The 15,083-nt window shown below is 46.9% G+C and overlaps 1 protein-coding gene across 1 annotated transcript in view; it reads left to right on the forward strand.

The window, feature by feature from the left end:
* The window catches only part of ACBD6 (acyl-CoA binding domain containing 6), an 87,819-nt gene that overhangs the window by 40,919 nt on the left and 31,817 nt on the right, over window positions 1-15,083 (forward strand). The window contains exons 5-6 of the mRNA XM_044301333.1: window positions 10,391-10,496; window positions 13,556-13,645. Of these exons, the coding sequence (XP_044157268.1) occupies window positions 10,391-10,496; window positions 13,556-13,645 (196 nt within the window). The remainder of the gene's footprint in view (window positions 1-10,390; window positions 10,497-13,555; window positions 13,646-15,083) is intronic.

Here is a 15,083-nt window from a genome sequence, read left to right on the forward strand (position 1 = left end):
AGAATCAGTCTGCATGTCATAGCAGAGAATGAGGCTTCACGTCAGCCACCACTGCAACAGTCCATTGGCATATATTTAGGCCTAGCACACAGGCAGAGGAGAGGTTCATTCAACTTTGGGTAGCCTCGCAATATAATGGTAAAATGAAAATAAAAATAGGATTGAATGAGGAAGTGCCCTGGAGTCCAATAATATATGGTTATGGGGAGGTAGTTAATGTCTAATCTGGACAAGGGACGGACAGGTCCTGTGGGATCCATGCCTGGTTCATTTTTATGAACGTCAGCTTGTCCACATTGGCTGTAGACAGGCGGCTGCGTTTGTCTGTAATGACGCCCCCTGCCGTGCTGAATACACGTTCAGACAAAACGCTGGCTGCCGGGCAGGCCAGCACCTCCAAGGCATAAAAGGCTAGCTCTGGCCACGTGGACAATTTAGAGACCCAGAAGTTGAATGGGGCCGAACCATCAGTCAGTACGTGGAGGGGTGTGCACACGTACTGTTCCACCATGTTAGTGAAATGTTGCCTCCTGCTAACACGTTGCGTATCAGGTGGTGGTGCAGTTAGCTGTGGCGTGTTGACAAAACTTTTCCACATCTCTGCCATGCTAACCCTGCCCTCAGAGGAGCTGGCCGTGACACAGCTGCCTTGGCGACCTCTTGCTCCTCCTCTGCCTTGGCCTTGGGCTTCCACTTGTTCCCCTGTGACATTTGGGAATGCTCTCAGTAGCGCGTCTACCAACGTGCGCTTGTACTCGCGCATCTTCCTATCACGCTCCAGTGCAGGAAGTAAGGTGGGCACATTGTCTTTGTAGCGTGGATCCAGCAGGGTGGCAACCCAGTAGTCCGCACAGGTTAAAATGTGGGCAACTCTGCTGTCGTTGCGCAGGCACTGCAGCATGTAGTCGCTCATGTGTGCCAGGCTGCCCAGGGGTAAGGACAAGCTGTCCTCTGTGGGAGGCGTATCGTCATCGTCCTGCCTTTCCCCCCAGCCACGCACCAGTGATGGACCCGAGCTGCGTTGGGTGCCACCCCGCTGTGACCATGCTTCATCCTCATCCTCCTCCACCTCCTCCTCATCCTCGTCCTCCAGTAGTGGGCCCTGGCTGGCCACATTTGTACCTGGCCTCTGCTGTTGCCAAAAACCTCCCTCTGAGTCACTTCGAAGAGACTGGCCTGAAAGTGCTAAAAATGACCCCTCTTCCTCCTCCTCCTCCTCCTCCTCCTCCTCCTGGGCCACCTCCTCTTCCATCATCGCCCTAAGTGTTTTCTCAAGGAGACATAGAAGTGGTATTGTAACGCTGATAACGGTGTCATCGCCACTGGCCATGTTGGTGGAGTACTCGAAACAGCGCAACAGGGCACACAGGTCTCGCATGGAGGCCCAGTCATTGGTGGTGAAGTGGTGCTGTTCTGTAGTGCGACTGACCCGTGCGTGCTGCAGCTGAAACTCCACTATGGCCTGCTGCTGCTCGCACAGTCTGTCCAGCATGTGCAAGGTGGAGTTCCACCTGGTGGGCACGTCGCATATGAGGCGGTGAGCGGGAAGGCCGAAGTTACGCTGTAGCGCAGACAGGCGAGCAGCAGCAGGATGTGAACGCCGGAAGCGCGAACAGACGGCCCGCACTTTATGCAGCAGCTCTGACATGTCGGGGTAGTTGTGAATGAACTTCTGCACCACCAAATTCAGCACATGCGCCAAGCAAGGGATGTGCGTCAAATTGGCTAGTCCCAGAGCTGCAACGAGATTTCGCCCATTATCACACACCACCAGGCCGGGCTTGAGGCTCACCGGCAGCAACCACTCGTCGGTCTGTTGTTCTATACCCCGCCACAACTCCTGTGCGGTGTGGGGCCTGTCCCCCAAACATATGAGTTTCAGAATGGCCTGCTGACGTTTACCCCGGGCTGTGCTGAAGTTGGTGGTGAAGGTGTGTGGCTGACTGGATGAGCAGGTGGAAGAAGAGGAGGAGGAAGCCGAGAAGGAGGAGGTGGCAACAGGAGGCAAAGAATGTTGCCCTGCGATCCTTGGCGGCGGAAGGACGTGCGCCAAACAGCTCTCCGCCTGGGGCCCAGCTGCCACTACATTTACCCAGTGTGCAGTTAGGGAGATATAGCGTCCCTGGCCGTGCTTACTGGTCCACGTATCTGTGGTTAGGTGGACCTTGCCACAGATGGCGTTGCGCAGTGCACACTTGATTTTATCGGATACTTGGTTGTGCAGGGAAGGCACGGCTCTCTTGGAGAAGTAGTGCCGGCTGGGAACAACATACTGTGGGACAGCAAGCGACATGAGCTGTTTGAAGCTGTCTGTGTCCACCAGCCTAAATGACAGCATTTCATAGGCCAGTAGTTTAGAAATGCTGGCATTCAGGGCCAGGGATCGAGGGTGGCTAGGTGGGAATTTACGCTTTCTATCAAATGTTTGTGAGATGGAGAGCTGAACGCTGGCGTGTGACATGGTTGAGACGCTTGGTGACGGAGGTGGTGGTGGTGGTGTTGGTGGTACATCCCCTGTTTGCTGGGCGGCAGGTGCCAACGTTCCTCCAGAGGCGGAGGAAGAGGCCGAGGCGGCAGCAGCAGAATAGGCCGAGGCGGCAGCAGCAGAAGAGGTAGCAGGGGGAGCCTGAGTGACTTCCTTGGTTTTAAGGTGTTTACTCCACTGCAGTTCATGCTTTGCATGCAGGTGCCTGGTCATGCAGGTTGTGCTCAGGTTCAGAACGTTAATGCCTCGCTTCAGGCTCTGATGGCACAGCGTGCAAACCACTCGGGTCTTGTCGTCAGCACATTGTTTGAAGAAGTGCCATGCCAGGGAACTCCTTGAAGCTGCCTTTGGGGTGCTCGGTCCCAGATGGCGGCGGTCAGTAGCAGGCGGAGTCTCTTGGCGGCGGGTGTTCTGCTTTTGCCCACTGCTCCCTCTTTTGCTACGCTGTTGGCTCGGTCTCACCACTGCCTCTTCCTCCGAACTGTGAAAGTCAGTGGCACGACCTTCATTCCATGTGGGGTCTAGGACCTCATCGTCCCCTGCATCGTCTTCCACCCAGTCTTGATCCCTGACCTCCTGTTCAGTCTGCACACTGCAGAAAGACGCAGCAGTTGGCACCTGTGTTTCGTCATCATCAGAGACATGCTGAGGTGGTATTCCCATGTCCTCATCATCAGGAAACATAAGTGGTTGTGCGTCAGTGCATTCTATGTCTTTCACCGCTGGGGAAGGGCTAGGTGGATGCCCTTGGGAAACCCTGCCAGCGGAGTCTTCAAACAGCATAAGAGACTGCTGCATAACTTGAGGCTGAGACAGTTTCCCTGGTATGCATGGGGGTGATGTGACAGACTGATGGGGTTGGTTTTCAGGCGCCATCTGTGCGCTTTCTGCAGAAGACTGGGTGGGAGATAATGTGAACGTGCTGGATCCACTGTCGGCCACCCAATTGACTAATGCCTGTACCTGCTCAGGCCTTACCATCCTTAGAACGGCATTGGGCCCCACCATATATCGCTGTAAATTCTGGCGGCTACTGGGACCTGAGGTAGTTGGTACACTAGGACGTGTGGATGTGGCAGAACGGCCACGTCCTCTCCCAGCACCAGAGGGTCCACTAACACCACCACGACCATGTCCACGTCCGCGTCCCTTACTAGATGTTTTTCTCATTGTTATGGTTCACCACAACAACAAATATATTATTTGGCCCAATGTATTGTATTCAAATTCAGCGGGATATAAATTTGAGGCCTAGTATTTAGGCGCTGGGTGACCGGTATGGATTTAGTGACAGAATTAGACTTGGAAATGCACAGAAGCGTGTGTGTGAAGTTATTCTGAATGACCCTATGTGCACCTTCAATATGATCTACCCTTTTAGGGATAGATTTCAAATAGCTCTGATATAGCAGAAACGACTAAATTATGAAATTGCTAAATTGGGAATTGTATTTCAACCCAGAACAAAAAATGTGCTTTGACGGACACTAAATAACTTTCCCAGCCACAACAGGACAGCGGTAACGAGAGATTTAGCGGGATATAAATTTGAGGCCTAGTATTTAGGCGCTGGGTGACAGGTATGGATTTAGTGACAGAATTAGACTTGGAAATGCACAGAAGCGTGTGTGTGAAGTTATTCTGAATGACCCTATGTGCACCTTGAATATTATATACCCTTTTAGGGATAGATTTCAAATAGCTCTGATATAGCAGAAACCACTAAATTATGAAATTGCTAAATTGGGAATTGTATTTCAACCCAGAACAAGAAATGTGCTTGAACGGACACTAAATAACTCGCCCAGCTACAGCACTAGGGACAGATTTAGCGGGATATAAATTTGAGGCCTAGTATTTAGGCGCTGGGTGACAGGTATGGGTTTAGTGCCAGAATTAGACTTGGAAATACACAGTAGCGGGTGTGTGTGAAGTTATTCTGAATGACCCAATGTGCACCTTGAATATTATATACCCTTTTAGGGATAGATTTCAAATAGCTCTGATATAGCAGAAACCACTAAATTATGAAATTGCTAAATTGGGAATTGTATTTCAACCCAGAACAAGAAATGTGCTTGAACGGACACTAAATAACTCGCCCAGCTACAGCACTAGGGACAGATTTAGCTGGATATAAATTTGAGGCCTAGTATTTAGGCGCTGGGTGACAGGTATGGGTTTAGTGCCAGAATTAGACTTGGAAATACACAGTAGCGGGTGTGTGTGAAGTTATTCTGAATGACCCAATGTGCACCTTGAATATTATATACCCTTTTAGGGATAGATTTCAAATAGCTCTGATATAGCAGAAACCACTAAATTATGAAATTGCTAAATTGGGAATTGTATTTCAACCCAGAACAAGAAATGTGCTTGAACGGACACTAAATAACTCGCCCAGCTACAGCACTAGGGACAGATTTAGCGGGATATAAATTTGAGGCCTAGTATTTAGGCGCTGGGTGACAGGTATGGGTTTAGTGCCAGAATTAGACTTGGAAATACACAGTAGCGGGTGTGTGTGAAGTTATTCTGAATGACCCAATGTGCACCTTGAATATTATATACCCTTTTAGGGATAGATTTCAAATAGCTCTGATATAGCAGAAACCACTAAATTATGAAATTGCTAAATTGGGAATTGTATTTCAACCCAGAACAAGAAATGTGCTTGAACGGACACTAAATAACTCACCCAGCTACAGCACTAAGGACAGATTTAGCGGGATATAAATTTGAGGCCTAGTATTTAGGCGCTGGGTGACAGGTATGGGTTTAGTGCCAGAATTAGACTTGGAAATACACAGTAGCGGGTGTGTGTGAAGTTATTCTGAATGACCCAATGTGCACCTTGAATATTATATACCCTTTTAGGGATAGATTTCAAATAGCTCTGATATAGCAGAAACCACTAAATTATGAAATTGCTAAATTGGGAATTGTATTTCAACCCAGAACAAGAAATGTGCTTGAACGGACACTAAATAACTCGCCCAGCTACAGCACTAGGGACAGATTTAGCTGGATATAAATTTGAGGCCTAGTATTTAGGCGCTGGGTGACAGGTATGGGTTTAGTGCCAGAATTAGACTTGGAAATACACAGTAGCGGGTGTGTGTGAAGTTATTCTGAATGACCCAATGTGCACCTTGAATATTATATACCCTTTTAGGGATAGATTTCAAATAGCTCTGATATAGCAGAAACCACTAAATTATGAAATTGCTAAATTGGGAATTGTATTTCAACCCAGAACAAGAAATGTGCTTGAACGGACACTAAATAACTCGCCCAGCTACAGCACTAAGGACAGATTTAGCGGGATATAAATTTGAGGCCTAGTATTTAGGCGCTGGGTGACCGGTATGGATTTAGTGACAGAATTAGACTGGGATATGGCCAAAAAATAAACAGACTATTGCTGGTTAAATGCACTTGGTGTGACAGCTTCACCCTGATGTAGGCTTTAGCCAAAAAACAACCACACCATTGAGGGTTAAATGCACTTGGTGACAGGCGCAGCTTGCCCCTGATTTAGTATATGGCCAAAAAATGAACAGACTATTGCTGGTTAAATGCACTTGGTGTGACAGCTTCACCCTGATGTAGGCTTTAGCCAAAAAACAACCACACCATTGAGGGTTAAATGCACTTGGTCGCAGCTTGTGCTGGCGCACCACAAGACACAAAATGGCCGCCGATCACCCCAGAAAAATGTGACTGACAAACGGTCTGGGCAGCCTAAAAACAGTGAGCAATTGAGGATCAGCAGCTCAATGATCCACAGCTGCAGATCGATCAGTTAATCAAGTCCTTTGGAGGAGTTAATCTGCCTAATCTCGCCCTACTGTCGCAGCCGCAACCTCTCCCTACGCTAATCAGAGCAGAGTGACGGGCGGCGCTATGTGACTCCAGCTTAAATAGAGGCTGGGTCACATGGTGCTCTGGCCAATCACAGCCATGCCAATAGTAGGCATGGCTGTGATGGCCTCTTGGGGCAAGTAGTATGACGCTTGTTGATTGGCTGCTTTGCAGCCTTTCAAAAAGCGCCAAGAAAGCGTCACAAAAGCGCGAAGAAAGCGACGAACACCGAACCCGAACCCGGACTTTTACGAAAATGTTCGGGTCCGTGTCACGGACACCCCAAAATTCGGTACGAACCCGAACTATACAGTTCGAGTTCGCTCATCCCTAGTGATAATGATATAGTTTTTTTTTTTTTTCTTTTTTCCAGTTTTTTTTCCATCTGAACTAAAATGTCCCCTTCTATTTGCATTACTACCCAACATCCCTGTGTGTATACCAGAATTGGTGGATCCAGACACTTGTAGCTATTACAGCCATTTCCCCAAACTACAGAGGTGAGGGTCTGATGTCCTGGCAGATCTCCTGCCTGTTTAGCATACTGGCACGCGCCGGCCAAGTTTGTGCCACTCTGTGTCCCCCTCCCAATGTGTTCAACACTGTGTTCATGCAGCCATGGAGCAGCTCAGCTGGTGTGAATAATTGCATGAGTGTAGGATGTATGTGCGCTGCACACCTCCGGGGACTGCAGCCCCCATCATCCTGCATTCCCCCATTCTTATGAAAATGATCACTCTCGCACCATTGCCTAATCACACTAAGCAATTAAAAGCTCACTGCGCTATGGAGGGCTGTGGACGCTGCTCTTAATGAGCTTTTGCTCCTCTTGGCCCCTGAGAGGCGTTGAGCATCGTCTGATTAAAGACTGGAAATAATTACAGGTGATGTGACTCTTGGTCCCTGGAGGAAAGGAAAGGAAGGAAGTAGTTAGGACCTTTACATCTTTACATACATTTCCTTTCCACTTACTTACTTTCCCTAAAGAACCTTTTTTCTTTTTTTTTTTTTTTTCTTTTAATGGTTATTTTAATGGGCAGATGGCGCGGCTGGGGCGCACGATTTTGTATTAAAATTGGACATCCCTCAGCTACCGCAGGTGGGTATTTCTTAGCTGCATGTTACCACCCATGCCGTCTGCCTATACCGTTTCTCCTTTAAAGATGTTTTCCAGAAGTTATATGCTGATGATCTATCCTCCAGATAGGTCATCAGTGTCTGATCGTGGAGGTCCGACACCCGGGACCCCTGCCGATCAGCCTGTTGAGTAGGCACAGGTGCTTGCAGTAGCACCAAGACCTTCTTTAAGCTCGCCAAGCTCAGCGCTGTACATTGTGTAGTGGCTGTGCTTGGTATCGCAGCTCAGCCCTATTCACTTCAGGTATGCCTAGACCAGTGATGGCTAACCTCCGACTCTCCAGCTGTGGTGAAACTACAACTCCCAGCATGCTACATTCATTTCTATAGAGTTCTGAGAACAGCCAAGCAAGTGTACATCTTGGGAGTTGTAGTTTTACCACAGCTGGAGTGCCGGAGGTTAGCTATCACAGGCCTAGGTCATGTGAACGATTAACGTGGTCATATGGCCTAGGAAAATCTGGAGACTGCCATAACGCTGCTGCGAGCACCGGTGCCTTAGGTGTCGGACCCCCACCAATCAGATACTAATGATGACCTACCCAGAGGATAGGACATCAGTGTAAACCGCCTGGAAAACCCCTTTAAGATGCTGACTCACACATAAGTCTGTTCTGTCCTCAAGGGGGTTTTCCCTATAAATAGGGGATCACAAGAGCAGGGGTCCGGTGTCGTCTTTGACTGGAGCAACAGTAGCACAGTCCCATAGAGTTGAATGGAGCAATAATGGACATGCACGACTGCTGCTCCAAACGGGAAAACACAGGACCCACTTTCTTGTGATGGGGGTCCAGTAGTGGGACACTTGTCCTCTATGCTGGGGAATGTTTCAGTAAAAATATCCACCAGGCGCTATAGGAGGAGAAATACATGAGCTAGTGACGGCAGCAGCATCCTGTACCCACAGAACTTACATCCAGCATGTATTACTGGGTGGAACATACCAACATGAGAAAGGTCTGAATCTAGATGCAGACTGCAAACTGTAATAAGGGGTCTGGAAATGAATGAAGATTGTAGCCACAAACGTAGTGGTTATCTTGAGTTAAAAGGATTGTGCTATAAACTACTTTTCACTTTAAAGTGCATTTTCATCAATCACTCCTAGCTCCCATTCCTCTTTTTGGATTGCTTTTTTTTAAATTTAGGGCTCATTCACACGACCGTGTGAAGCCCGTGCTGTGGTCCACAATACATGGGCACTGTCCGTGGGGCAGGCATGTGGGGATCGCAGACCAATTCACTTGAATGCGTCCGCGATCCTTCCGTTCTGCAAAAAGATAAGCAAGTTCTATCTTTTTGCAGTGCGGAAGCACGGAATGGAACTCTAGAAAGCACTCTGTAGTGTTCCGTTCCGCATCTCCTGATTTGCGGACCCATTTAAATGAATGGGTCTGCATCCGTGATGCGGAATGGCCACGGAATGGTGCCCGTGTATTGCGGATCCGCAAATGGGGTCCGCAATACGGCAATGGGCATCAAACGTTCGTGTGAACGAGCCCTTACTTCGTTTGCAGTTTTCCTTTATCCCCCCATGTTTGAATCCGTTTGTCATGTGACTGCTGTCCCATCATGACTTAGGGCAGTGGGATGTGTCCTGACATCAGTAGATCATGTGACACTAACCGCACCCTTTGTTCTTACCAATGACTCTTCCTACGTCCTAAATTACAAGGTTACAATGCAGGACGTAACCTACAGCAACTGGAGATCAAAACTTATTTTCCACAGGGTCCAATGGTGGGCTACTAACTTTAGAATAAGGCTACATGCACACGAACGTTGTTTGCTTCCGTGAACGTTGTTTACAGACCGCAAAACACATACGGTCGTGTGCATGTAGCCTAAGGCAGTTTTGATAAATGGTGGTATTTGGGCGAAGTGGTGTAACAGCGATATCAGGCGGGACACATTTAGATTAGTGGCACAACCCCTTTAAAGAAAAGTTGTACCAACAAATGTAAATATATAGTTTCCTTGTCACAGTTGTTCATAGCCTTCAAGTTGAAAAATTGAAAGGAGTTTTCTGGGCAAAATGCAGGATATACAGTACAATCAAACTGACGGTAAAACGTAAAAAAAAAAAATTTATGACCATTTTTTCACGAGTGTCTTTCTGAAAACGACCATTAAAAATGGTCCCTTGACTTGTTTGGGGACTGTTAGATTGGTGTCAGAGCTAAACCCCATTCACTTGAACTTCGTATGACTGAAAAACATGGCGTCAAATGGCCTAGGAAGAGGTCTAAGCGCTCATAGAGCGCCACGGCCTCTTCGTAGAGCTGAGTCGGACCCCCGCCGATTTTATATTGATGACCTATGCTGAGGATGGGCCTTCCATTTTGTCCATCCTGGAAAACCCCTTTAAAAGTCTAGGTGTAGCTCCAGCCTAAAAGTTTCTTGCAGCTCCTTAAGTGTCAAGATAGGAATTGCTGTGTCGGTACTTTGAGAGCAAAGCCCAGACCCCATATTTTATCACTGCGCTATGTAGCTGTTAGTGCTCAAGGTGTCAGTGTACAATAGAAATGCATGGTACTGCAAAGGCCTCATGCACACGGTTGTTCTGCGGCTGTTCCGTGTATTGGGGACCGCAATTGGGTCCATGGTATGTCCGCACCGCAAAAAAATATGACCCGTCATATTTATTTGCCATGTGGAACAGCGGAAAGAAACGCCACGGAAGCACTCCATACTGCTTTCGGTGTTCAATTGAATGGGTCCGCATCCGTGATGCGGGGTGCACACAGCCGGCGGCCGTGGATGCCGACCCGCCGTTTATGGGCCGCAATATGGCAATGGCCACCCAACGGCCGTGTGCATGAGGCCAAACAGTGGGGAAAACTCTTCTTCTGGGAATGGATCTCCTCAGTAGATATTGACTAATGCAATCATTTATTTTTGTAGGGATGAAGATAAAGACATCTTTGACTATTGCCGGGAAAATGATATTTCACGGATATCACAAGCTTTGGCTACGGGAAGCATCGATGTAAATGCAGCAGATGATGAGGTGTGAATTGGGTATAACTATACATTGTAGGAGTCCTTTAATAAGACAAGCGTTTTAGATGCTGATCTTAATATCCTGTATAGCTGGCGGTGGATCTGCCGGAGTTATGTAGAGGTCTCTACTCAACTTTGGCGCATCCACCACCACTTCTAAATGTAAGACAACTTCCTTGCTGTCTTACATTTAGACTATTTTCTATGCCTAAACCAGGCGTAGAAAATGGGAAATGAGACTGGGGAAAAGTTGCATATTGCGGCTCAAAGGACCTTTTTAATATAGACCTATTTCTGGTTAGTAAATGACCCCCTGTGTCTGTGAATATACGCCATACGTGCTGTATATGTGTAATTATTTGCTTTAGGCTACTTTCACACTGGCGTTTCTGGGTCTGCTTGTGAGATCCGTTTTAGGGCTCTCACAATCAGCCCAAAACGGATCAGTTCAGCCCCCGTTCAGAATGCATCAATTTGGCTGCGTTTGGTCTCCGTTGCGTTTTTTAGGCGGTCACTAAAACGCAGCTTGCAGCGTTTTGGTGTCCGCCTGACTAACAAACGGATCCGTCCTGACTTACAATGTAATCAATGGGGACGGATCCATTTTGACTTAGACTTTTTTTTAAATTAATAATGCAAACGGATCAGTTATGAACGGATACAAGCGTTGGCATTATCTGTGCAGATACAAGACGGATCCGCACCGAACGCCAGTGTGAAAGTAGCCTTGCAGAGATTTTTCTGTATAATGTGTGTGTGTGTGTATATAGTGTATTATTCGTGTGAACTTTTTTTTTTTTTTATAAATGTGCTTCACGTTCCGTACTGCACCGTTGATCGTTGTTGTGTTTTTTTTTTTTTTTTCCCCCCTCCTCCTTATCCTATCTTCTCCTTCCTTCTCCTCACCAGTCACTTACAGACCCAGCGACAGGCCGTGTCCTGTCAGTCCGCATGTTTTCAGATTTTGGCCTGCTTGTTTTCCTGTCATCAGTGACTCCTAAATATGTTCCCTTTTGAATAAAGGATGTAATTATCAATTCATAGCCTGAGACGCTGGGAATTCATATGCATAGGGAGGGGTTGCTCTGCTCTCCCCATCTTATATAAAGCTCCCTGAAGTGTGTGCGACATGATCTAGACCTGGATATTAAGCGCACACCTCTAGCTGCATATTTTATCTTGGGTACATTTGTGGTATGTAGTAATTTTATAGGAATACTTTTGACGCGTTCAGGCGTGGGATATGATCTGGCTGTTAATCTAGTTGCTGGAAGTTTCAGCGGGCTGTTTCTATAAATGTTGGCTTTTAATTACTCGGTGGAGTCCCCAGGCTGCTTACTGGTGATAGAGACTAGATTGTAACCGGTGGTAATCACACTGATGGAAAAATAGTTGTTGGGGGCCTGGAAAACTCTCATCATTGTAATTAAAGCCGCAGCAGGACGTCCTGCTTGACAGACCCTATCGAATTTGATTGTTTGAGGAACGCCAGTATTAACTAAAAAAAGAAATGTCAGGAGAGACAAAAAGAAAGGATACAATTCTGTAACGTCGAGGTGTTAGACTCTGTCCTCCTTTGAAACATTGTTATTATCATTCAGTATTCTACTAATGTGTCTTTAAAGTAAAGTAACTTTGAAAATTCTCTTGATTAAAAATATCCTATCATTTTGGCTATTCACTATACGAGTGTATTACTGTACAGCAGTGGCGGCATGACTCGCACGGCGTCATAGCAACCAATGACGCCGTGCGCTCCTGCTCTGAGCAGGAATCCAGCCCGGCATACCACGGACCGCTCTCGGCCGTGGAACATGGCCGTGTGCATTCGGCCTTTGTGTCTGCAGCTCCTATGAAGGCCTATAATACACAACCTGTGTGTAAGGCCCCATGCACACAGCCGTCTGCAGGCCGTGGAACCGCGGCCTGGATCCCTCCTGAGAGCAGGAGCGCACGGCGTCACTGGTTGCTATGACGCCGTGCGCTCCCTGCTGCCGCCGCAATACAGTAATACACTGGTATGATCTATACCAGTGTATTACTGTACTGTGCCGGCAGCAGGGAGCGCACTGCGTCATAGCAACCAGTGACGCCGTGCGCTCCTGCTCTCAGGAGGGATCCAGGCCGCGGTTCCACGGCCCGCACACGGCTGTGAAACACGGCCGTGTGCATGGGGCCTAAGTCTGATCTTTCAGACATATTGAAACCCATCTCTCACCTGCTAATTACTAACCTGCAGGATGTACATTAGTAAGAATTAGGAGACATACGGAAGGGAGTATGAAGCTGCCACCCGGTTTCCCTGTCTTCTGAATAGGAATAATGTGTAAGCAAGAGGCAGATATGCAAATCAAATCTTTTTTATATACCAGAGGCATTTTTAAAAATATCTGTAAAAAGATGACAAAGGTGAAATTTGGAAAGGTGAAAAAGGGGTTGTCTCACTTCAGCAAATGGTATTTATCGTGTACAGAAAGTTAATACAAGGCACTTGCTAATGTATTGTGATTGTCCCCTGTGTTTTGTCTGATGGCAAGTGTTAAAGGACAATCTGCCATTCAGCTAAGGCTACTTTCACACTCGCGTTTTGTGCAGATCAGTCATGGATGGATCTGTTCAGATAATACAACAGTCTGCATCCGTTCTGAACGGATCCGTTTGTATTATCTTTAGCATAGCCAAGACGGATCTGTCTTGAACACCATTGAAAGTCAATGGGAGACAGATCCGTTTTCGATTGTGTCAGTGATAGCTGATCCATCCCCATTGACTTACATTGTGTGTCAGGACGGATCAGTTTGGAGACTAAACTGATGCATTCTGAGCGGATCCGTCTCCATTCAGAATGCATTAGAATGCAAACTGATGAGTTTTGGACCGCTTGTGAGATCCCTGAACGGATCTCGCAAACGCCAGTGTGAAAGTAGCCTTAGGCATTCGATTTTTAGCTGATCCCCTGGAAATAAAAATGTGATGTCTATGGCCTGTAGTCGGCTGCACCTTCATCTTTGTACTATTGATAATTATGATTGAAGGTTGATGTGTTTTGTCTTTTTTGTTTTGCAGGGTCGTAGCCTCCTGCACTGGGCTTGTGACAGAGGACGCACAGAGCTCGTGTCTATCCTTCTGTTTCATAACGCTCATATAAATATGCAGGTAAGGACGGTAGATAGCAGAAGCCTAAGGCCCCTTTCACACGAGCAAGTTTTCCACACGGGTGCAATGCGTGACATGAACGCATAGCACCCGCACTGAATCCTGACCCATTCATTTCAATGTGTCTGTGTACATGAGCGTTTATTTTTTTTTTTATTTTTTTTTTCCAGGCATCAGTTCTGTGTTGTGTGAAAAACACAGCATGTTCTATATGCTGTGTTTTTAACGCAGCCCTGGCCCCATAGAAGTGGATGGGGCTTCAGTGAAAAATGCATTGCATCTGCAAGCAAGTGCGGATGGAATACGTTTTTTTTACTGAAGGTTGCTAAGAGATGTTTTTGGTAAACATTCAGTTTATAACGCGCGTGAAAAACTCATCAAAACGCGTCACACGTCCATAATTTTGTGGTCCGCAAATTGCGGATTTGCAAAACATGGGTACCGGCCATGTGCATTCCGCAAACCACACATGATCGGCCCTATGATAGAAATGCCTATTTTTGTCCGATTGAGAGCAAGAACAGGACATGCTCTATCTTTTTTGCGGTGCCGCGCAACGGAACTACAGATATGGACAGCACACGGTGTGCTGTCCGCATCTTTTGCAGCCCCATTGAAATGAATGGGTTTGCACCTGTTCCACAAAATTGCGCAACGGATGCGATCCCAAAGCAACGGACGTGAGACTGGACCCTAAAGCAAATGGAGAACAAACCTAGTGGAATATACAAACTAAATTCAGCTATCAATTTAAGTCTTTAAATATTTGAGGTTCACGTGCAACTGAAAGAGAGCAAATTAAAGAGGGTTTTGGCTGCTTTTACACAGTCCGTGTTTGATCAGTGATTTCCATCAGTGATTGTGAGCCAAAACCAGCAGTGGAGGCTACACAGACATAAGGTAGAATGTAATGATTTGCACCTGTTCTAGGCTTTTGACCAGCACCTGGTTTTGGCTCACAATCACTGATAAAAATCACTGACCAAACACTGACTGTGTGAAAGTCTTAAGGCCTCTTTCACACAAACTATACTGATTAGGTCCGGATGCGTTCAGGGTGTGTTCAGTGAAACTCTCACCATTTTGCAAGCACGTTCAGACAGTTTTGTCTGCGATTGCGTTCAGTTGTTCAGTTTTTTCCACGCAGATTCAATGCGTTTTGATGCGTTTTTCATGTGTGTGCGATATAAAACAATCAGTGAAAAATGCATCGCACTTGCTTGCGGATGCATTCCTTTTTTCACGCAGTCCTATTCACTTCTATGGGGCCAAGGCTGTGTGAAAACCAGAATATAGAGCATGCTGCGATTTTCACGCAACGCAGAAGTGATGCGTGAAAAACAACGCTCATGTACACAGACCCATTGAAATTAATGTGTGAGGATTCAGTGCGTGTACAATGCGTTCACGTCATGCATTGCACCTGCGCGGAAAACTT

This window comes from Bufo gargarizans, chromosome 7, assembly GCF_014858855.1.
Source record: "Bufo gargarizans isolate SCDJY-AF-19 chromosome 7, ASM1485885v1, whole genome shotgun sequence".
NCBI classification, from domain to species: Eukaryota; Metazoa; Chordata; class Amphibia; order Anura; family Bufonidae; genus Bufo; species Bufo gargarizans.